The sequence below is a fragment of the Ambystoma mexicanum genome, chromosome 3p, assembly GCF_040938575.1.
Source record: "Ambystoma mexicanum isolate Mex_15411 chromosome 3p, UKY_AmexF1_1, whole genome shotgun sequence".
Classification (NCBI taxonomy): Eukaryota; Metazoa; Chordata; class Amphibia; order Caudata; family Ambystomatidae; genus Ambystoma; species Ambystoma mexicanum.
In genome coordinates this window covers 1,221,130,718-1,221,154,739 of record NC_090925.1, presented here as the reverse complement: position 1 = coordinate 1,221,154,739, position 24,022 = coordinate 1,221,130,718, and the positions used below count along the sequence as shown (strand labels likewise).

Below are 24,022 nucleotides of genomic sequence, written 5' to 3'. Positions count from 1 at the left end.
ATTCTATCATGGAAAGCGAGAAGGCAAACAAGCCAATAGTTGGCAGGGCTGTTGTCATCAGCAGAGGATAGGGAGAACAGCGGAAATGTGTGGTAATGAGGGACATACCTACTGGAGAGGTGCAGCTGGAAGAGGCATGGCAGATAAGAGCAGGTTAACTGTGAACGTTGTTTTCTGATTGGCTGCATCAGTGGAGAACCGATGCATTCGGGGCCTAGCAGCTTTTCAGGGTTTCAAGCTAATATCCAGGGTGCAACAGAGGTGCAACAATGTATCCCTTCAGCTGCTGAATAACATGATGAAGAATGTACCCTCTATATATAAAGTACATGCCCAAATGGTGGCGGAAAGTGGCTTGTGCTGTGTGGGCCCCTTGCATGCTCCTGAAATGTAAACCGTGTGGCCTGCATTATTATTAACATCAGTGATAATTAAAACCAGCCGTTTTTGTCCTAATCCGTACTGATGACGTCACCACAGATCAGACTGATAATTTCAGCAGGGTGGTAATTTAATGCTGACATGTTTTCTTATACATTAAGTGCCAAGGAACTTAGAAAATAGACGTTGGCTGCTCCTCGTGAGACAAAGTTGTCTTTGCTTCAATGTCAGCATGATCTAAGTAAACAGATGCCATGCTTAATAGTTTGGGTAACTGATAAATGACTATTGCCTCGCAGGAGTACAAGAATGAGTAGTGGGCTTACTCTAATCAGCCCTCACACTTCTACAAAAAACAGTGATCCCAAAAATAACGGTCAAACAGCCACTTCCGCCTTTTGTGGGCTGAGGGCAGGCTATACTGTTAAGAGTGCTTGAATTTGAGACAGCAGCAACCCAAGCAGCTATAGTACAACAGTCAGAAATAAAGGAATATCCAATCAAAGTTCCATAGAAACTGTACTAGTAAGCCTAGCACCTGCCAAATGCAATGATGCAAGCACTCTGACTACTTAGCAAGGAGGAAAAGTCAATAAAACACTTCAGTGGCCCGGGAGGATAGCTCAGGGGCAACATTCTTGCCTTGGGAGCAAGACAACGCAGAGCCAGAGGCGTTGCTAGGGGGGGGGCTAAAGGGCTATAGCCCCTGGTCTTTTGTTTGTAGCCCCCGATAGAATCTCAGGAGCTACAACCAAGAGGCTAGCTAGCCCCCAGTCCTGACAGTTCCAACATCAGCGTAGCCCCGGGTCTTTTCCAGACCTAGCAACACCCCTGCGCGGAGCAACACAGGTTCGATCTCCGGGTGCCCGCTTAGTAACCTCTGGGTATTAAGCGTGTTATAAATAACCAATTATATTATATTATAATGATGGTAAAAAGGATATTTCTTTGTGGAAAAGGTACAAAAGGGGTGTTAATATGTCTCTAGGGTCCCAACAAATGTAGCAAGGGAGCTGGGGCCTTCCAACAGCACCATAATGTGTTCTTGGCAGTTGTATGGTGTTGAACCAGGCTTCTTATTGTTGTGTAAGTGAGTCAAATTAGGTCCGAATGTGGCGAGTCACGTTGAACCAAACAGGGAGCAGGCATCGACGGGGATTCGAACTGGGGATCATTGCAGTTGGATGCTACATTCAAAGGAAGGAGGTTGAAGAAGACATCTGAGTCAGTCCGATGTTCGAGCTTGAGCCAGCAACAAATATGCTGGTGAAACGAGATGCTGTTAGAAATGTGGCAGTTCAAATAATTCTGCGGCATTCTGGAATGGGCTACTTGTTCGAGCCATGGCAATCAATACTTTTAGCTGGTGTGGTGCGGCAGTAAACAAGTTCGAGAAGAAGCAATACTGGTCTGAAGAGGTTCGAATCCAAACCGAAGACAGCACTGTGGGTCCTGTTGGTTCGAATGTGTTCAAACGCAGTCTGTGATAGTTAAATGTGATTCAACAAGGTAGACATGCAGGGGACCAGCGGCTTTGCTTCTTCAGTTGCTGTGAGTTCCAATCCAGGGGCTCAAGGACAAGATGAGTCCTTGCTCTTGTTCTCCCAACACCGGGGAGGCTGGCTAACACGTGCAAGCATTCTTTAATTCCAGTGAGATCTTGGGAACCAGTGTACCTGGCAGAGGGACAGGTCTTTCTCCAGCAACAGTTCTTCCCCAATGTGCCCTGGGGATGGGTAAGAGGCAGAGATTGCCCCTTCCCTGGATCTCTCCTACACTTCAATGACGGAAGGCTATGAAAAGATGAACTCTCCCAAAAGAGGCCCAAATTAATTCTTATTGCAAAACAGGAATTAATGAAATGTGGGGAGTCTGCATCCTCATAAAGGCTTAAGTCCACCTGGGATTGAGTAAAAGCAATCCTGCTTTATGGGGACCAATCCCTACTAAGGTACGAATGGTCTTTGCCTTATTGCATCGTAACCAAAGTACTTTGTGCTGCAGGAAGTGGAGGAGGCAGGAAGGAAAGAGAAGTCTAGAGAAAAGCAAGATGGTGGAATCCTTCCTCAACTATTCTGCACTCTCTCAGGCTACACTCATTCCATCTCTTTCACAAGCCCACAGTATCAAACTCCTGTTGGTATGCAACATCTTTTGTGTGAGGCTGGTCCTTTTCTTTAGGGTGTGCCCTCTTAATCCTCCTTCCCAGGCTACTCCTGCTGTGATCTTCCTGGACTGGAGTGAGGTGTTAACTGGCGTAACAAAAGGTCAAAGAGAGGCCTCTCCCAATGTCTATTTTCCTGCTGATTGGAGTGGAGACAGTCCGTCTAGGGAGAATACATATAGCATGTCCATGGCTGGCCTGGGTTCACAGTGTTGACATGTGTATGAAACAGATCAGAGTGGCTTTAATGAGTATGTGAACTAGAAGCCACTGCATCCCAAAATTCGAGTATGGCTTATGTTGAAAGATTAAAGTGCCACCAAGATGATAGCTCATCATAATTATGTGGTTTTGGAACACAGGTACAGATTATAAATGCAGCCTCTGGACTCCTTTGACATTGCTGTCACAGCAGATGTCAGCAGGGCACGTGTGATCTTTGAACCAGGTGCTGTAGATCAGGATACTGATGCACCAGGGCACAGGTGTACACTATGCTCTTGGCATGGAGTTTGATGCAAGGGGGGGTCTGATTAGGAGACCACGCTTTCTAAAATGGATTGCTGCATCATTTTATTATTAATAAAAATAAAAAAGGTTAGGGTTTCCCCACCCTTGACAGATGGCAATCCTTCAAAGTAACACATAGAAATATGAAGGGTGCTGGCTGGAAGCTTACGATACATCTTAACTATTCGCAATTGCTCTGGCAAAACCCCCAAACAATTGTTTTTTACTCTGCCATGTCATTAAAAAGGGGGAAAGATCAAATGAAAATCAACTTAACCGCAAAAGGGGCAGTCCAGCCAAAACTGCTAGGTCACATCCCTTCTGCACGAGAACACAAGCACCCCCAGTCATGTTTTGGCCTTCTCAGGCATCATCACTGAGGTGGAGGTTGGGTCTCCATGCACAGCAGACTCTGAACCCATGTTTGGAGATATCTGTCCCACTCAGGGTAACAAATGCAAAACTGAAGGTTGTCTGAATCCATAGCTCTATGGGCCTCATTACGACCCTGGCGGAACGGGTTAAACGGCGCCGTAAAAGGCTGCGGCGCCGTTCAACCCGTTCCACCAAATTACGAGGTCCCCTCGCGGGACACGTTAAGCACGCCTGGGAAAACCAGGCGTGCATACCGGGTCCCGCGAGGGGAAGAGGGAGCAAACAACGGGCCATCTCGTAATGGCCCGTTGTTTACTCCCTCTCCCATTCCCATTCAGCCCTATGGGGGCTGGAATGGGAATGGGGATGAACCGTGTCCGTGTCCTCGAGTGAGGAATTACCGGGCCATTCGAACTCGTAATGGTCCGGTAAGTCTTCATTCTGAGGACACGGACACGGATGCGGTTTTGCCGGCAGCCATGCCGCCAATAGCGGCATAACTACCGGCATACCTCGTAATGAGGCCCTATGAGTCTTTAGCTTCCCAACTACCCTATATGGTTATCACAAAGGTTTCATGGATTTGGCCAAAGCAGAAATTCAAAACATACTCTTCAATGTTAAACTAACTTGTTCCTTAGATCTCCCACGGTTTACAACTGGCCTCTCCAGGACCTTGTAACTATGAATTCACGGCAAACCCCTCCTGGACCATCCATCTTATATCCTTGTATCAGGCTTCAGGCTTCTCTCTTCCTCTGTCTTATTTGTACCAAGAGTGCAGGATACACAGTAGGCCGTTTCCGTAGGCCCTTGAGAATAGGATTTGCAGTAGGCATCTCTTATAGGTTTCGGGTTGCAGCATTCACAACAGGCGTTTCTCCTAGGCCCGGGGTTACAGGACTCATCTCCGCTCTTGCATAAGAGTGCTTTCTTTCTCTGCCTTCTTGGTATTAAGAGCATAAGACTCACAATGGGCAGCTCCCATAGGCTTTAGGCTACAGCATTCCCAACAAGCCTTCCACTCTGCCCTTGGGTTACAGAATTCATAGTAGGTTTCTCTCATAGGTCTTGGGTGCAGCTGGAAAGCCCCAAGCTTTCACTTTTTAGTTTGCTCAAGGAGTTTAGGGGGGCTGTGCTACCCTTCAGGTCATCCTCCCCCCTCCAGGGCTTCTTTCAAGGCTTAACCACTCCCCTTCCATCCTCACTATGCTTGCACTGGCTTCCTCCAGGCAGCAGTCCTTCCAGGTGACCTACCTCCCCCAGCCTAACCTTGTCTGGAGGGAGCCACAGCAGCTGTGCCTGCTTCACTACGTCCAAGACACAGAATGATTTAACCCAGCCCCTTTAATAGACCAGGTGGTCTGCTGCAATGGATTCTGATTGGTTGCTTCCTAGGCTTCTTTGTCTTCTTCCTTGAATTTGCTATACTTGGTTATTAGCTTTCCTTTTACCATCTTTTTAGAGGTATGACATCCTTTCATTGCGGGATGTTTTCTCAAAGGGTTTTTTGCCATGATTTTTTTGCTGAAAAAGTCATCGAATTTTTTTGGGAAAAATATATATATTGGGTCTGGGTGTTCGGGAATATATACAAAATTAAAGGGGCTGGCCGGTTTGGGGGGAACCCTCCCTAAATAAAAAATAAATAAATTTGATGAGTTTTTTCATAAATAAATAAATCTGCAGTAACAAAACTGCGAAAAAACATCCCGCGATTAAATGACATGGAACCCTTTCTAGAGATTGGTTCTTGGCATTGCCTAATGGATGTACTGATATCCTGTCCTCAGAAAGTGAGCACTTGGTAAGGTGTCTGCAACATGCGGGCCATTTCAGAAATCCTTTGCTCTATGACAGTTATTCTGCTGCCTTTTGCCTTTGGCGTTAGCCTCCTAGGAGCTTCATGTTGTATTTGACCTTATGCGACTGGAATTCAATTTGGGTGAACGCTGGGGTCATTTCTGCCTAGCCCACCTTTGATAATCCACGATTTATCATCTCTTAAATCGGATTAATATTCCACTTTATTGTGGGAGGAATAATAACATCTCTGTCTACTTGACCGTTCATATGTTTTTGGATCACGATGCTGGGGAGCACTTTTACCTTGACTGAGGCCCGGAACCTTCCCGGTTGCTGTTACTGAGGCATGCTGGCACTTGTAGTTTAAGTCCTTGGCTAAATCCGCCTTCGGGGTAGTACATCTGGAAGCCGCCGGCCCTGCCCCATCTCTAGCGACCCGCTGCCCACATAGCTTATCGTGCTGAATTCACCACACTGCATGAAGTGGTGCTTCCCACACCTGCGCGGCGTAGACCCCTTTTCTTACCAAATCAGAAATGCTGCGGCCTCTGCATGGAAGCTTTCTTCCCCCAAACTCTCAGGAGATGTTCTCACGATCGAAATAGGTGAGTTCACACATGCTACACCAGAAAAAGGGCTGTGCACGAAAAATGCACGTTTTGCTGATGGAAAGTGGGGAATTCAATGATCAATGCCCTCATGTGCACGCCCACAGTGACGTCTCTTGCTGAAGCTTGTGCCTCTTTCTCCTGGTCTCCCACTAACTCTCTCTCTTATGCGCCGTCTTCGTCTCCTCCCTCAACTAAACTCGCAATGACAGGCAGTTAATCAAGTGAAGGTTTACGTGTCAGGTGGGAACTGCACAGAATGCTTCATCTCCGTACACAAACAGTCCAGGACCTTTCCTAAGAACTCGTCATAATGTCTCCCTCCATAGACAAACATCAAGGTGTTTCTGCCCATCATGCTACGTGTGAGGCTGATGCTACATAGACAAGATATAGTATCCAGTGCTACTCTAATTACAGCTTCTCTCATATTAGATATTGGATGTTTTTCTCTCTGTCTTCACATCTTCTCCAAGACCTCACAGGTGTACTCTTTTCCCTGGCAGCCATTTAAAACGTTGTTTCTTTTTGCCTTTTTTGTTTGTTTTATATGTGACAGTTTGAGAAATGTACTTTTGTTATACTATGTTCTTACTCCACGTACACAAAGACATTTAAATACGTACATAAATATTCTAACTATAGTTACTAGTGTTTTGAGTGTAGAATGAATGGGTCAATTACTTTAATTGAGAACCTGATAAACTGAAAGGTCACCAGGACTTCTTAAAAGATTAAAATATAGGTTTGCATAATCGATGTTTGTATTTACCCCTGTCCTATTTCAGAAAGATAATATTTCTTACATTCTGTATGCTTTTTGATATAAAAAAAAAAATACACGTTAAAAAATCCCAGGATTGTCAAAATCAGTATTTATAGCCATTTGTTGATTATACCTTGTGAATCGTTTATTGTTAAATATAAATCACAGGTTGAAATTAGAAATGCTGCCTGGTATTTTATCAAAGTTGTGTGCACTAACTGAGCATTGGTATTACACAAATTCAAAGTAGTGCATTTTAGGCAGTCTACACAACATCGTATTGTAGCAATGCAAATAATATAGATGCACATTTAGAAAACTTCAGTAGGAAATATATTACGCGCAAGCGTTGTGTTTACATTTGATGTAAAGATGCCGTTATTTTTCCACAGGCAATCAATGATGTTCCGTGAAGCAAAACCTCACTGCAACGGCAACACGCACCACCATGACGAGAGACTGGCCCACGGACACCCGCACGTCAGCGAGGAGCTGAAGCGGACTGGGAGGTAAATACGCAGGCGCTCATGGCTTCTTTTTCTTCATCAAATCGGTGTTCAGAAAATGCTGTGTGCAGGAAGCGGAGATGCAATCAGTGAATGTTAATGTTAATGTTAAAGGATATTTGTACCGCGCACTATCACCACCAGAGTGGTCCCTTGGCGCTCTGGCTGCTCTGAAAGAGGGGCAGGGGTGAGTTAGTGGGAATAAGCTGGAAAACTGCAAGAGAGCAGTGATGTGCTGTTGGCAGCCTCAGCGCGGTGGGTCCGTCGGCTGGGCTTGGGGTGTTTTACGGTCGGTAGTCATTGTGTGCTGTTGTGCAAGTCTATGTGCAGTTTGTTTTGTTGTTGCAGTGTAATGAAGTTTGTGCGGATTGCTGCGTTTTAGGCTTGTGGTTGTGTTTGGTTAGAGTTTGAGAGGTGTATGCAGAGGGATGAAATTGTTAGTGGGTTGGTTAATTGGCATTGCTGTCCTTGCAGTTATGTCTAGGTCTGATGCTTGCTAACTTTCACTATTCCAGCAGGGAGTGGCACTTGCTAATTTCTGTATTCTGTCTCGATGTGAGCCAGGCTAGTGATCACGATTCCATTCAAGTGTTGCACTTGTCATCATTCACAGAAGAGAAAACACGGCTGCGGAGATGAAACTGAGGCTTTGTACAAATGGCAGCGTCTTACCTATATGAGGCGAGCAGTTAATGTGTCCACTTTGGCGCGTTATTTAGATGGGGTTGCCAAGGTTTCACTCTCCAGGTGTTTTGATCTACAGCTGCTATGGACCCTCACTACTGACTGTGCTGGCTGTGACTGGTGAAGGAGGGTGACCGGTGGGCTGCTTTGAATCTAGACTATGTATGTAAATGAGAAGGCATGTGTCAGACCAGTGAGGAGTGCTGTGTGTGAGACAACAGTAAACTGAGCAAGGCAGATAGATACTCCTAGGCCAGCCCTATGACGCCAACCACACTCCACTATACTAGTGTCAATGGAGGAGAAGGCACCCTAACAAACAGGTTCTCGACCTCCAGGTCAGAGGGGCTGAACACGCTTTCTCATTTGGATGTCCAAGTCCAATTGCAGCACATGGATGTCCGAGCACGCTGTAGGCGTGTGCCGAAAGACATTGCAGACCAGGGAGCCGCCATTCTATTGTGTGCAGTTTCTGCGGACTACATTTCTAGGTGGGAGAGCAGTTCCACGATGCATGTTGCAGCGCACGCATTGTGCATTGAATAACTCCCCACTGTAATATTAGATTGGAGTTGTGCCACTCAGTGTGGCACCTTCAACACGCTGTAGCCATGCCTTGGAGGGCCAAATAATACGTCCAGAAAAGGGCTCCATGAATCTGTTTTACATACTTTTGAATTCGAACTCTTCTTTTTCTACCTTGCTTCCATTTTAATCACACAAATCCACACTGCTAAAGATACCAACAGCACAACTAAAATGCAACCAATACAAAAAAATGAATGTGTTCCAAATATACATACGTATTTATATGTCACACATAAAGTACACATCGTGAATACAATACAGCAAAACACACGCAAATATGCAACACAAGCGCGTTCCATCAACTGCAAACTGTGAACACAGTGAACCACGGTCAATGTTTGGGATCTCTGCTTAGTAAAATAAAAACACAGTTTAAATCCTCTGGCCTGCATTTGCTGATGTGTAATTAATATGGAATGGGCCATAGCTGAGCCTCTATTTCATTTACCTGTCTGGTAAACAGAGCTGCAGGCACAGCCTGGTCCATGTTTACTACACAGAATCGCCAAACATTGAGCTGAACAGAGCCTGAGACATTAAGTTCTGTTTCATGCACTTGTGTGCCAAATATGGACAACAACCAGCAGCCAAAACAATTACGTGGTACTTGTTTATTTTACAGGTCCTCCAAAATGGACTTCTGATTGTTGCTCACGGCTCTGCTCTGTGTCTCTGTCTGGTAAACTCACCCACCGGCTGCCGTTTGCAAACTGTGCAATACATCGTTAGGAGGAAAACAGACTGCAGCCTGCATTAAGATCCATGTTACATGGAGCTGTTTTTGAAAATGCAAAGTCCCGGATGTATCTAGAATATCTCCTTTCTCTGCCCATTATGCACACTGTGAGAAACCATAAGGTGTCTCACCCACTAGTCCCCAGGGATCTGTCATCCCGGTGTTCAGGACACGGCCATCGCTTTTGGATCCAGTTCCTTTGGGTGAAACAGTGCGGAGGATCACCTGGGTGAGGGGGTCTTCGGGGAGTGGTATTGGGATGCTGGATGGTGGGACGTGGTATTCCCTTCCCTATAACAAATTTACCCCATCCTACCAGGTGGATATTTAGGAACTCTTACCCCCCACCCACTTTTACAACACAACCACTTCCACATGGACAGCCCGCTCTGGGAGAAAACAGACTCACACTCGAGTAGTGTGCCTGACATGTCCCAATACAATGGTCAGGCGAGTCAGGGAAATGCTGACCACACACACACCTGACCCCCATTAAGCTTCCCCTTGCGGATAAAGGCTGGGGCATGAGAGTACACTGAGCGATGCAAAGCACACGAGGAAACAGCAGTTTCAAGACAGCAACTGAATGAGAGAGGAAAGACAGCAAAACAGAAGGGGATTTCAAGGGGGGAATTTCCCTTGAGCTTTTCAACAAGGAACGGTTACTTTCCAAAAACCTTGAGAATAGAAAGCGTAAGACCAGGAAACCAGTCTGAAGAAGCCTGCATTTTGTGTCAGAGGTACCCGGGGCCCTCCTGCGTCAATAATCATGGAAAGGGGAAGCGCCAGCCGGTGTGGTACTGTCCTTGACTCCAAGAACAAAGTAGCATCAGTGAAATGAACACAGCCGGTGAGTTGGGGAGACCGATACAAGACCGGTCTGTGTTGAAGCCAAGGTTGCAAGCAGCAACACTGTATGTCGAGCGCTGGAACGAACATTGTTAAAACGCTTGTGATAAAAGTCACAAGTTGAACTTCTGATGAGTGATTGAACTTTAAAGCAAGATACAATACCTTTGACAGAGTGGTCCGGCACTGCGCGGGTGCTCAGTCGAAAGTCTCTGTAAGGTATGCAGCTGAGAAATAACAAAGTGAAAGTAAGAAAAGGTTATATCAAGAGAACAAGTAATTTTGAATCGAAGTGGTCCTGCGCCGAGTCAAGCAAAACCTGCACACAGTCGAAAGTTTTCGATTTTGATAAAGTATATTGGGTCTTAGCCCAGTGGAGGGGGACCCAGGGTGAACAGTAAATCACCCGAGAAGTTGTATATGTGAAATCCTAATAAGAAAGGGACTTTAATCTTTGTCGTGTTGCATGAAGACCTCTGAAATAAGAGACCTTGAATGGCAAAGAGACTTTGACAGAGAAGGCCCTGATGTTGAGGTTTTGAACTGCATCGTCATGCTAGGAAGCCAAAGTGAGTGCTAAGCTTGTGTGCACTACCTTGTCCCGTGCTGAAAATGTGAGGAAGGGTAGCCAACGGCTTCAATATCCTGGCATATCCTTTCTTGAACACTTTGCTTTTGCATAACATTGTTTTCCACACTATTTGTATTTAGAAGTAATGATTGGCAATAGGTTTATTAGTATAGGCCCTTTAATATTGACAGACTCGACTAGGACTGCATTATTATTATTTGATGGTTGTAGCTTGCTCCCATCTTTAGATTTAGGATTAGATAGGTGTTTTTCAAACCCATCTGAAGTTCAGTAAACACCCTTGAACTGTGATCACTTGTGTCTGTCTTACTGTTTGATACCATGCCTTCCTTACAATACACAGACCATAAACTGTTGCCAGGATATGTGTTAACATGACTAAGTAAAGGTAAAGCCCGGTGCGAGTTAAGGGCGGTCTGTATTCTGAGGACACTGTTTTGCTGTGCTGCGTGCCACGAGTGTGCAATCACTCCTACTGCTACTTCTATGAGTGAACTGACTATCTCCACTTCTTTGTGCCAGCACTAAGAGAATCACGAGGAGCAACATGCAAAAGCTGGTGAGAGGCTGGTGAGAGGCACAGGCTTGTTTAAGCTAGTGGCTGAGTAAAGAGGACTCCAATTCCCATAACCACTTGCATCCCGGCTTCCAGGCACTACTTCTTTAAGGACTTTAGAACTTTGTGGTCCTGCCCACAGGAAGCTTGCTACAAAATCACAGGACGGGCACCCTCGCGGCGTAAAACCCGGTGCGAGTAAATGGCGGTCTGTATTCTGAGGACACTGTTTTGCTGTTTGCTGCTTTGCCACACGCTGTGTGCCACGACCAGGATACATACATACCAATCAACCCATTCCCACGGAGCCAGCAGAGGTTTGTCACTGAGTGAAGCCTTACCAGCACCCAAAAAGGGTTGTGACTGGCATTAGGTTTACACCGGCCGCACGGGTCCCCAGTTGAGTGGAACGTCATCAACTTCAAGCCAAGGTAAACAACAACTTACTACTAACATTTTCGTTTAACTACTGACTCTCATGACAACTCCGCAAAGAATGTCAAGGGTTGTGCTATCGCCCTCTATTGAAATATCAAAAGTAACTTTATTCTATGAAAACCAGCTTCAACCACATGGTGACACCATGGACACACAAGTCCGACCAACCCTGTCGCCAAACATAAACAATATGACTGATTTAACTCCTATTACCCCGACTAAGCCCTCGTCCCCGGGCAACATAGCCGTGGAAGACGAGGCTAAGGAGGATAATTTTTACCATGGGAAAAAGGGTGTGGGGCTTTTGAATCCAACTGTTAGCCCATTACCAGCCTAGTACATCCCCCAAAAAGACACTCAACCATCGGACCATGGAGGCTTGTTGCCTCTGGTTAAACCACCTCAAGTGGTTGGTCAGAGCAGCAGTTTAGTTGCTGCCTCGTTCCCAAGGGACTTATTTACCTTTGGAACAGATCCTCACTCTAAACAGAAACCATCACGTTACAACGTAACTGCTAAAAGTTGCAACCCGCTGGGTCTCACCTCTAAGGCAACGTTGGGGTAGACCTAATCCCGGCTTCTTCACCATCTAGTCACCTACAGAAAAGAGTCGGAGCGGGTCGCGAGACTCACCTAAATGTTGCAGAAAAACCATTACACCAAAGGCCTGTGCCTCATTGGTCTGTGGGGTCCTCTAGTAGGCCTCCACAAGCTGAAGTACCTCAGAAGGCACCATTTCCAAGTAAACGACAACGCTGCCAAGTACTCCTGTCGGATGAAGACCTTTTGCTGGATTTGGCAGCAGCACAGGTTGAAGAGCAGTCTCAAGGAACTGTGCAAATTGATGCTAAATTGATTTCAGCATTCGCTATCACAATGTCTCCATTTATGAAATTAATTGAGACCCAAAATGAGCAACTCCATGATCAAACTACGGTACTTGCCATGATGCATTCTAAGATGATCTTCGTGGAAGGGTTCATTTCAGCACTCCAGTCTAATTTGGATAAAAACACAGACCAAATTACGCAAATCTTCAAGAGCATACTGGACCCAATTATTCTTCAAAAATAAAAACATAGAGTCGACAGGCTGAGTTGTAACTCACTGTCACTAAGTGCCCAAACAGGCCCTATACGCACAGAGTTTCCTGCTACCTTAATTCCAATAGATTTACCACTCACAATCGTGCCAATAAGAGAGGACTCCATAGTCGTCCCAATAAAAGATGCATCAACTAATACAGACAAGTACATGGCTACCCTACCTAACCTGGAGTCTATATCCCCAGTTAGCAATAAGGACAAGGCTTGCAGCCTGCCTTTGCCTACAAAGAACAAGTCTGACAAACCAAGGGAAATGCTAATTGACTCCAAAATGCCTCAAATTAAAATCTACGATATGTTCAGAGTCCAAACAAAAGGTTTGAGGGAATCGTCAAGTCCTGAGATGGTCCTCAATAAAAAGGGATCTAATACGTACTTGAAGAAACAACCACCTCTATCCGACACACATATCGTAGAAACAAAAATTTCAGAAACTAAATCAACTCTAGTTCCGGCTAAAAAGAGGGCTAGCAGACAGCTTAGGTCTAACAAATCCATTCTTCCAAGAAATATACAAACTTCAGGAACAGGGGCAGTCTTAACAAGGCTCTTGCCTAATACAAAAGGTCCATTACCTCACACAGTGACAGACCATGACACAGTTAGCGAAGATGACTCTGAACACGAATCGTTCAACAGTGGCACAGATAGTGATTTAATGAACTTGTCAACCTACTCGGAAGATATAGGTCTAAAGGGATACGAGACAAATCAACGCCAGCAGCAGGTTATTAGTCTACCCGCACTAAGGGACCCTGGATCTCAAAGTGGTACTCTAAAAACAAACAGTGTGCAAAACCAAAACGTGGGTAAGGAAGCCATCAGGAGTAGTGAATTAAGGACTCTTGTCCCGTCAGAGAAAAAGGATAAGAAAACTCCCAAATGGAGGTCGAAGCTAATCAATAATGTGGAAACCTCTGACGAATCGTCAGATGTGGGTGAAGGAAACTTTTCTACAGATCGTGAAATACATTTTTTGACAATGGAACAGAGAAGAGCTATGCTAGCACAGAGGGCACCAACAGAGGTGGATGAGAAACGCCTTAGTAATTCCCTTGGGTGGATCTCAGTGGGTGACCCAAAACGATCCGTCTCATGGGCAGAAACCAGCAAGCCGGCGAGAGTCACTACAAAAGCTAAACAGGCAACTGAGCAAGATCTTAACAACACTTCACAAACTAAGGCGTTCAAACTATCCTTGACAAGAACCTTACGATTTCCAGACAACCTTGTCATGAATAGAAGCAACGTGATGAGGTTACTGCGATGTGTACCAACTCTGGACCAAGTAAACTCTAAGAATATTGACTTAATTGAGTTTCCTAGTGACTCAAGCTTCGACAACGTGATCCTTCACATAGTATCACGTAACATCAAAAATGTAATTGTCAAAGAAGGGTCAAAATTGAATGCTCATGGGTTTACCTTGAAAGAATTAGACAGCCAAACAACAAGCTCAAGTGAAACCCTACATCAGATTCAGGACGTAGGCCAAAGAGTACTCCCGTTATAGCAATGGGTGCTCCCACATTTTTTGTTATCGGGGGGTCTAGTCTGTGGGCAGGGAGATTCTTGAAGGACAAGGAAACAAAACAGACTGACTACCCCTCTCTCTTAGGTCTTTCAAAAACACAGATGTAGGTGCTCAGGTACTGTTACATCAATCTACAGTAGTGGCTATTTGTACTTCAAAAACATTTATGCATGAAAAGATTTTGCTCGCAGACCGTTAATTTATCAAGATATAAATCATTTTTAATAATCGATTAAAAACTACTTTTTGTATGCATAAAACTTGTACATGTGTGGGCTTTTCCATACATCACTCATACCTTTCATAACTATTCATTCATACTGTGACATGAGGGTTTGGTAATTTAAATTTTCTTTTGGCATATTAGTCATTAATAATATACATGACATCAGAAAAAACATTTTGTTTTTCTATAGGTCGACATATGTAAGAGTACTCCCTCAAGTAAAGTTTGTCACCTCAAACAACATAGGCAACCAATCCAAAGAGGGTACGGACGACTTAAAATTGGCCTCTACAAGGGTAGTAGGTGTGTCGCTCTGAAGAAAACGGTGGGACAGAAGGTCGACAGTGATGAAGACTGGAGTTGGCTAGCTGGAACATTGGCAGGTTCACTATAACGCCAGAACAAGAGCGTCACTAACCCCATCAGGAGTAAAAAAAAATAGCCAGTTGGAACACTAGGGGTTTTGTACACTTATTTGGCAAAAGTGAAATAAATTTAACAAAATACGATCTTATTTGCCTCCAGGAGACCTGGTTAAGGGAGACACCTGTGCTGGATGGCTACGAAGTACACTTAAACCCGGCAACAAAGGGGGTGAAAGGTCGTTTAATGGCAGGCCTTTTAACTGCAATAAAAAGAATGAGCGGCTTAATTGTAATTACCTCTATTAACATAAATTCCGAAATTCAATTCACCTTTGCACAAACAACTTCACCCCACTGGCAAACCAAGAATCAGTTGCTGCTAATTTGCAACATATACTGGAGAAGTAGTTCAGCGAACGAGCAAAGTACCAAAAACATCTTGCTAAGGGAAATTGATGAGGCCAGGTCTACCAGGCCAAACCTGGCGGTACTTCTCTGTGGAGACTTCAATATGGAGTGCTTTGATAGGAAAGGCACCAAAATAGAAATGTTACCAACTGGGGCGGCAGAGAACATAAGAAGGGGACTGGACTTCGAAAAGGAGCTAATTGAGAGAAACATCCATATGGCTAATGGCAACTTGCAGGAAGATAAACCAGCGGCTGCAACATGGAAGAGGGGGGCCCACTCAAGTACTATCGACTACATCTTCGCTACAGAAGATCTATTAGCAGAACTGATCTCTCTACAAGTGACATCTACAGAGCTAAGTGATCACAATCTCCTGGAGCTCGAATGCACTGACTGGGCCTCTGGAAACCCACCAAGGGGGTACCATCAAAAAGACCAGAACCTCAAGGTTTCTTCGGGAGGCAATTGTCTACGGATCAAAAAATGAAACTTGTCGTTGGTAACATCTTCCTTGCTGGCCTTGAACTCAGACTCACTTTGCCCAAGCGGCGGTATACTGCAATACCCAGACCTCTTACAGGCCTTTAGAGAAAAGCAGGCCACCTCCATGAAGCCAACCTTTGCGCCGAAGCACATCTTCAATAAGCAAATTGCAGAAAGAAAGAGAGTCATTAATTCACTGGGGAGACTAGTGAAAAAATACAAAACGACGCAAAACTTAATTTTGCTTAAAAAAGCTAAAAACACCTTTAAGAACTGGTTATTCCAACATAAACAACAAATTATTCAGCAAGATGGTGAAAGAATGTTGCAGCTTGCCACCCAGAAAAACACAACAGGTGTGTGGAAGCTAATAAATGACTTGAATACTCCAGAGGAATCAAAAATAACAAATTCAGTATCTGCACAGGTGTGGGAGGTGCACTTTAAATGCTTATACGCAGCCAAAGGGCTGGAGCAAATCAAGCCACTCACATACTCAGAAGCCCCATGGGACTTCAAATTTGACATCCAAGAAATAATCAACCTCATAGAGAAGTCAAATGTGTCGAGGGCGGCTGGCCCGGACGGCCTGACCAATGAGATCCTGAAGAAAGATCCAGCTAGTTTGGCAACATTCATGTTGAAACTATTCACCACTGTGGTAAGGGAGAAGAGATTACCATCATCCTGGACCCGCTCTATAGTGGTCCCCATCTTCAAGAGGGGGGATAGGTCAAACCCCTGCAACTACAGGCCTATTACCCTTCTAGATGTGGTCGGCAAGATATTCGAAGCAATCATCCTGAGGCACCTCAATGAATGGAGCCTGATGTCCCATCACCAGGATCAGTAGCAGTCCGGCTTCCGAAAGGGGATTGGCACCAATCTAAACATCTTTATCATTAACATGCTTAAGTGCGTGGTCAACCAGAAAAAGATATGGTCGATTTACATCGCTTTGATCGACCTGGAACAGGCTTTCGATTCAGTGGATCGCAGAATCCTGTGGGACAAACTTAAGAAATGGGGTTGTCCTCAAGCCTTGAGAGAACCCATGGAAGCCCTTCACCCTGACACCACTTTAAGAATCAGGTTGGACAGAAGGGGTCTACTGTCCAACAAAATTCTTTCAGAAAACTGGTTAAAGCAGGGCTGTCGCTTGGCCCCAGCAGTTTTTTGCCTATTTATATCGGACATGGCTGAGGCTTTCACGAAAACGAGATGCTTTCCGCCTAAAATTGCCGGCCATTCTGTGGGACAACTTCTATTCGCTGACGACCTGTTACTGCTTGATCAGACGGAAATTGGGCTGCAGTGACAATTGACAGATTTGACTCTTTATATCCACAAAAATGGCCTTAAAATAAATGCCAAAAATCTAAAATCCTGATTCTGGGTGACAGTGGCAGGGCCAGGAAGCAGAACAAATGTATTTGGTCATTGAACGGAGAACAAATACCAGTTGTTGCATCAATGGTGTATCTGGGGGTAACCTTAAACAACAGCTTGGGCGACGTTCCTGGCATTGCCCATTTGAGAAGTAAAGTAAATAACTTGGCATCCCAAGCGTTGCTTATTAAAGGGCACTATTGTAAATTTTCCATGGTTCCAATTCTAGACTTCTACAAATTGAAAGTTGCACCTATACTCACCTACGCAGGAGAAGCCAACCTCTTTATGGATCCCAAAAACTGGAACCGTTTGGAAGGCCTGTTTTGGAAGAGGGTCTTGGCATTGCCGAACTCAATACCTATTGAACGGGTTCGGAGGGAATTGGGTTTGTCTTCCCTATACTCCCTGATGGAATGGAAATCTTTATCCTTCATGAGGAAATGTCTTCATCCACCAGGTGTCAGTGGGTTTTCTATAATTAAGGAGGCTATGGAAGGGAATCAGGTCGAAGTACTAAAAGCTTGGCATGAGTCTTGCTCCTCTATACTGTTAAATCTTGCCCTTTCAGGCAAAACACTAACTGAAAACCCAATGAGGGTGAAGCACAAACTACTGGACCAGGACTGGATTCGGACAGAGCAGAAAGTGAAATTCTACAAACTGTATGTGGACGAACCAGCGGAACACTACAGAAGAGGATCAGTCTTGTCCTACCTTGACAGATTTCCCTCACTGTCGGAGCGGCAAAACATTTTAAGATTTCGTTTAGACCTCTATCCAACACGGGTGGTCACAGAAAGGAGATCAAAGGCCCAGGAAGAGAGAGTACTAAATTGTCGGATGTGCAACAAAAGTTCTGAGACCTTGAAGCACCTCGTGCTAGTGTGCGAGCCCTGAAACCCTATAAGAGTCAAATACTTTCTTTGAGGAATCGACAACGAAATCGCAGGACGAGTGGTGGGCTTGCATTAGATGGGGGAATTGGCTTTCCTTGTCGTTAGCTGTACTCCAGTTTGTGAGGTTAATCCTCACCACTATGGAGGTCACCAAAAACACAATTGTTGGATGAAAATAACTTTTACAGACTGGGCCTTGGAGGAGGAAAAGGGTTTGCTTTTATTTTTTCCTTCCTCTTTTCTCATTTCTTTCTTTCTTTCTTTCTTTCTTTCTTTCTTTCTTTCTTTCTTTCTTTCTTTCTTTCTTTCTTTCTTTTAGTTTCTTTTTTTTAGTTCTTTCTTATTCTTTATTGTAAACAATTCTATGTATGTATCGGTAAAATGTTGCATCTAAGGTTTAATAAAAACCAGGTGATGTGTAATAATAAAAAATAACATGACTAAGTTCAAACTTCAGTGGGCTTCTGCATAAACACAAATTGCAGTCTGATGTCATAGGCTTCAGATGTGTCTACCAAATAGGTCCACTAGAAATGAGCTGTGATATATGGCCTGTAGACCTGTGTGGTAATAGAGGCCACAGAATAATGCTTTGTACCTTGTTTATACATTTGTGTGGTGAAGCTAATTCATGGCATGTAGACATCAACACAGGTCCATCAGAATGTACAGTAATTTGAAGACGTGGTTCTTGCCCAGTGCCCCTGCATGCTAAAAACAGACCCTGGAAAATAAAGACTTTTAAAACGCAAATTTGCAAGAAATAAGCAACGTCACTACTGCTTATGTCATTTGCTTTGGTGGAGACTGGTGCTAAAATGTGCCAACTTTGTCATAACAATGTAAGTCATTTTCTTTTGCCTTGGTCCTCAGATTTGCTTAGTTCAGGAAATCAAAAGGGTCTGTTTGCAAAAAATATGACTCATCCTATATTGAATCATATTCCAAGCTTGTGATTTGAAGTATTGGTCTACGGATCTGAATATGCAGGGGAAATGTCAAAATAACTGTTTGTTGACCCATGTCCAGTAGAGCTATCATTAGGGGAGTTGGAGCAACCATCGGCCGATGGCCAAATTTGGTGACAGTCCGCACAGTCATTTTATGAGTGGCAAAAGCCTCTAATTCCCACTGCCACACCATGTTGTTACCAAACTTTACAACATTATTTAAAATAGTTTAAACTATTTCTGGACACGTTTGCTGCAGATTGGCCATAAAAGCCAACATTATAGGTCATTAAAAGTGTCTCAGGTATAGGATATAAGGGCTGATTTGAAGCTTTGTCCGTGAGAACGCTAATTTACCTCTAATTTCACAAAGTACCTATGAGTGACTCATAACTGGATGTATGATTTTTCCATTGGATTAACCTTTATTGCTAGTTATGTGCAGTGGCATAACTAATGTATGCATAACTTACATCAAGAACAGCACACAAGGGCATTACCAGGGGACAGTCCATACGTTTTTGAGTGTTGCAAGAGCATGTCTCAATGAGGAAGCGTTACATGCCCACACAACTGTCCTTTTAAACTTTAAAGAAGCCTTTGAAACTTTTGTGTAGACCTAAGGTGCACCTGCATGTTCAAGGCATAAGTGTTGATGTGAGGTGTGAAAGTAAACAAGCCTCTATGTAAATGTGTTAAGAGTTGTGGAAAATATTTTTGAGTGAAAGAAAAATTTCCTAAACATTTTATTGTATTGTTTGGCATGGAGTACGTTACTCTGGACAAAATAACATCAGGCCTTAGTACACATGTTGGGTATTAGTGGGTCCGTTTTGTGAACAATGTGTGACTTAAAAATGTTTTCATACAGTCATAGGTTTCATCTGATTTCACTTTGACATGTGCTTTCATAATATTTGGCCATGTGAGAGCAACTTACTCCTGGTATAGTGTACAACAAAAATAGGATTCTATGTAAATCAAACTTTAGAACATCTCTAATTGTGAAATTTCATATGTGATGTAATGCAACTGGGCTTTTTACTGTGAGACTTGCATCAGTGCTTGATTCAAGGCACGGCGAAACAAACGTTCCTGGAATAATAACATAGTGCATGAGAAATAATGAAAATAATCGTAATTGCTGGTATTTGGGACACATGTGAAGGTCATGCAACCACGTGTACGTTATAAAGCTGAGAATATCATTTTCAAATGATGACTTGTTTTGTTAATTTGAAAATGTTCTGAGTAAGTTATGTGAGACAGTGGCATGTATTGTGACAACTTACTGAATTCCTTGCTGTCTAAAGAAGTCTCAAAACCATTCTTGTGGCCTGTCTACATCAAGCCAAATTGTTCCAAAGAAGTTACGTTTTACCATTTATACCATGAAAATAAGAGAAATAAAAAAAGACATGTTAATATTCTATCAAGGCATCGGCTGTTTAAAACAACAGGAAAACCAATCAGGAACCAGGGCATACATTGAATTTCTCTATAGCTTTTTTTCTTTTTATAACCAATAGTTATTTCATCTTTATATTTCCATATTCTAAGGCTTGCCTTTTCTTTTTACACAGAATATTTGGTGGACTGATACAAGATATCAGAAGAAAGGCCCCTTGGTACTGGAGCGACTTCTATGATTCTCTTCATGTTCAATGTTTTGCCGCCATTTTGTATATATACCTGGCAACTGTGACAAATGCCATTACGTTTGGTGGTATGTTGGGCGATGCTACGGATAATATGCAGGTTAGTAATTTAAACAGTTAAATATCTTACCACATTTCTGTCTTCTGTAACAAGGATTTTTTTTGCATAGTTACATAACTCATAATTGAATGTGTTATTTCAGATATGAATAGAAGGATTTCATGACTGAGAGCTAATGATAGTAAATGAACATAGTTATGGATTAGCAAATATATAATGCAGGAATACAGTTGCAAAGAATGGGCCCAGGTGAAATAAACTAATATGACATAAAACATGCATAGTCCAAATACAATGCATCACAGTAGCAAAAGGCAATATGCATATATTCGTATGCATATATTTATATTTGTAAAGTTAAAGCATGGTATGTATTAACACGCGCATTTGCAGATAATGAATGCGCATGCAAGGCCCCAGCCAGACCAACATCATATAACATGCGCAGAGAACATACGCATATCATAGTGGCACTCATTCCATCTGCCTGAGGCTGCCTTGAGAGGTCAGGCAACCTAAAAGAAGCATCCAGGATTGATCTACAGACTGCTCTTGTGACCTCTCACTCCAAAACAACCATCTTTTAAAGGTCCTTCCACATCCAAAGTGGGCTTCAACTGGACTGAAAGCAAAACAGAGCTCATCACAACAGCGCCAGAGGCACTCACTCCATCTGCATAAGACTATCTGCGAGGCTGCCTGGCTCCCCCACCGGCTCCTGCTGCGGATCTGAGTGCGACATTTTTCATCCAGCCCGCTCCCCTCAGCCACCTGCACCATCAAGCGACAAACAGGGCGACCAGGCCAGGACTTCAAATCCCACCCGCCCATACTCTGTATCCGTAGGCTGCTGGCCCTGCCTCCCCTTCCTGCCATTAAATGCTCCTCACCACTTCCAGTACTTGACTCCTTGATTTGGGGTGACCCAGCAAAGGGCAAGCAGCTCAGGGTCAACCTCCAGCCTTTCCCACAGCCTCTCTGCCTCTTTGTCTTTGAGCTATTGCTTTGCTATGTCCTGCTACTTGCTTGTGAGTAGAATTACGCATTTGCTCGGCCCTGCCTTCACCATGCACTGCTCTTACTCTCTTGTTTTCTCTTATACTTCTCTCCTCATTCTCCTCTGCTCAAAACCATTTCAACTCTCTTCCTAGCCCTATCACCTCTTTTCCTTTTCCTCAATGACACCCCTCTTCTCGCTCGCCTACTCTGTCAAATCAGAACTATGCAGACCCAACATCAGTATGCTTCTACATCTTATTTTCGTGATATTGCTCCAGCAATGTACAAATTTGTCAGGAACAAGACTTCCTTTTCCTCCGACTTCCTTATCTATTCTGACTCTCGTAACCTCAATACACTTGCAAGAACCTAGATTTCACACTCAGACTCTACAACCCTTGCTGCCCTTCCTGACCCTGCCTTCACCTTCACCCACTTTTCCCACTGGTCGGGGTGGTGGTGTATGACTGTTTGCATCTTCCAAACCTCCTATCTCTCCTGCTACCCTATCTCCCACAAGTTCTCCCTCTTTCGAATACACTATCTCCACAAACACTGCTCCCTATGATATTCATATTTATCAGCCACCTGGTCCCACTGATTAATTTATTGACCACCACTCCCAACTAATTGACTCCCTTTCTCCCCATTATCAAGTCATTGTCACTGGTGACTTTAGCCGACCCTCTCTCTCCACTACTCTATTCACTGGGGCTCATCACGAGTTTGGCAGTGTCCCAGCTGGGATACTGCCCAACTTTATTTGCGTTAGCGCCCACCCGTCCGGCATTTTTACCACCGGATCATGGGTTGGGTGCTAACCGTTACTCCCCACTCCCCATTGGGTCCATTGGAGCTGGGGAGAAACCTGCCAGACTCGAGATTGGGCAGAGCAGTAAATTTGGTGGTAATATGGTTACTGCCGCATTTAATGGCTACCGCCTAACTCGTGATGAGGCCCACTGACTTTTGCTCTTTTCTCTTTAACCATTCACTCTCTTCTGTCCACTCTCTGCCCACACATTCAAATGGTATCTTCCTTGACCTTATTCTCATCTCCTCTCAACTCCACACTTCTAATGTCTCCACCGCTCCTTCTCCCTATGATCATTGAATCATCTTTGCCCCAATCTCCACTCCTACATCCACCCCACTCTCTCCATCTACCAGTTCCATTACCAAGTGCAGGATTTCCTCCTCCAAATTCCCTATCTACCTCTATGATCTATACCACTGTCTCTCCTCCAATGCAAAATTCACTATCCCATCCGCTGATAAAGCCTTCACTAACTTTAAAGCTGCTCTTAAAACATCATTCTCCTCCCACTTCCCTCTTACTGCATTCACTTCTAAATCCTCCCCTCCATGGTCTTGGATTACACCTAATATCTGCACCCTGAAGACAACAATGCAGAAAAACCTTGCAGAAAAACCTTTGTACTTGGCAGATATCTAGACACTCCTCGGATCTCCAAGTTTACCAGACAGCTCTTTAAAGCGACTTAGTACTCTGCTCTTGACACTGCCATACGTGCTTCTATCTACCTCTCACTTTGTCTCCATCCTCTCAACCTAGGCACCTCCAAATATCGCTCAACTGAATTGTCTCACCTCCTAAACCCTCTTCCATTTTCTCTACTCTTTGTGCTAATGATTTAGCTCTGTTCTTTGCTTCAAAAATGTCCAACATCCAAAATACCCTCGCAAATTACCTCCTACCCCCCACCTGCTCAGTTTTGTCCACCACCTCTGCCCTCCTCTCCTGTTATAATGTCTTTGCCACAACTAACCCTGATGAGATTCTTGACCTTCTTGGGGCTAACCTTTCATGTGGCCCCATCGACCCTCTATCCCTACACATAGAAACTCATAGATCCCAGTGTTGCTCCATATCTTACTTCCCTCTTCAATTCCTCTGTGAACAGTGCCACTTTTCCATCCATCCAAGCTGGCTACTGTCATTCCTAACACGAAAATAGGGCAAAACGCCTACTAGATATATAGTGCTACACATTCAACATTCAACCAAAAGTGAGGCTAGAGTACTATTCCCGCTGGTTCTGCATCTGTCCTAAGGTGGGGATAGGATCAAAGAGGCAAGACAGGATGATTTGCTAAATTTCCTTACCTAAGTTAGTACTATCCCTAGACCAGGGGTGCACAACTGATTTTGACAGAGGGCCGAAAGTACCTTACATGAGGGCTATAGTGGGCCGAAAAGTAAAAGTGGGCTGGGCGGTAGGCGGGACATGTCAGGGGGCTTTTTCAACTCCACTTTGTATTAAACACATGGAAAAAGAATATGTTTTTGAGGGGTAACGATTTTTATTGCATTTCAAACTTACATTTTGTACTATACATTTTCCATTGTTATCATTTATT

At 44.1% G+C, this 24,022-nt stretch overlaps 1 protein-coding gene across 5 annotated transcripts in view; it reads left to right on the top strand.

Moving 5' to 3' along the window:
- Positions 1 to 24,022, top strand: part of SLC4A9 (solute carrier family 4 member 9) — a 1,170,242-nt gene that overhangs the window by 803,343 nt on the left and 342,877 nt on the right. For all 5 annotated transcript variants that reach the window (XM_069652671.1, XM_069652669.1, XM_069652668.1 and 2 more), the window contains 2 exons: positions 7,003 to 7,119; positions 20,506 to 20,680. In XM_069652671.1, the coding sequence (XP_069508772.1) occupies positions 7,003 to 7,119; positions 20,506 to 20,680 (292 nt within the window). The remainder of the gene's footprint in view (positions 1 to 7,002; positions 7,120 to 20,505; positions 20,681 to 24,022) is intronic.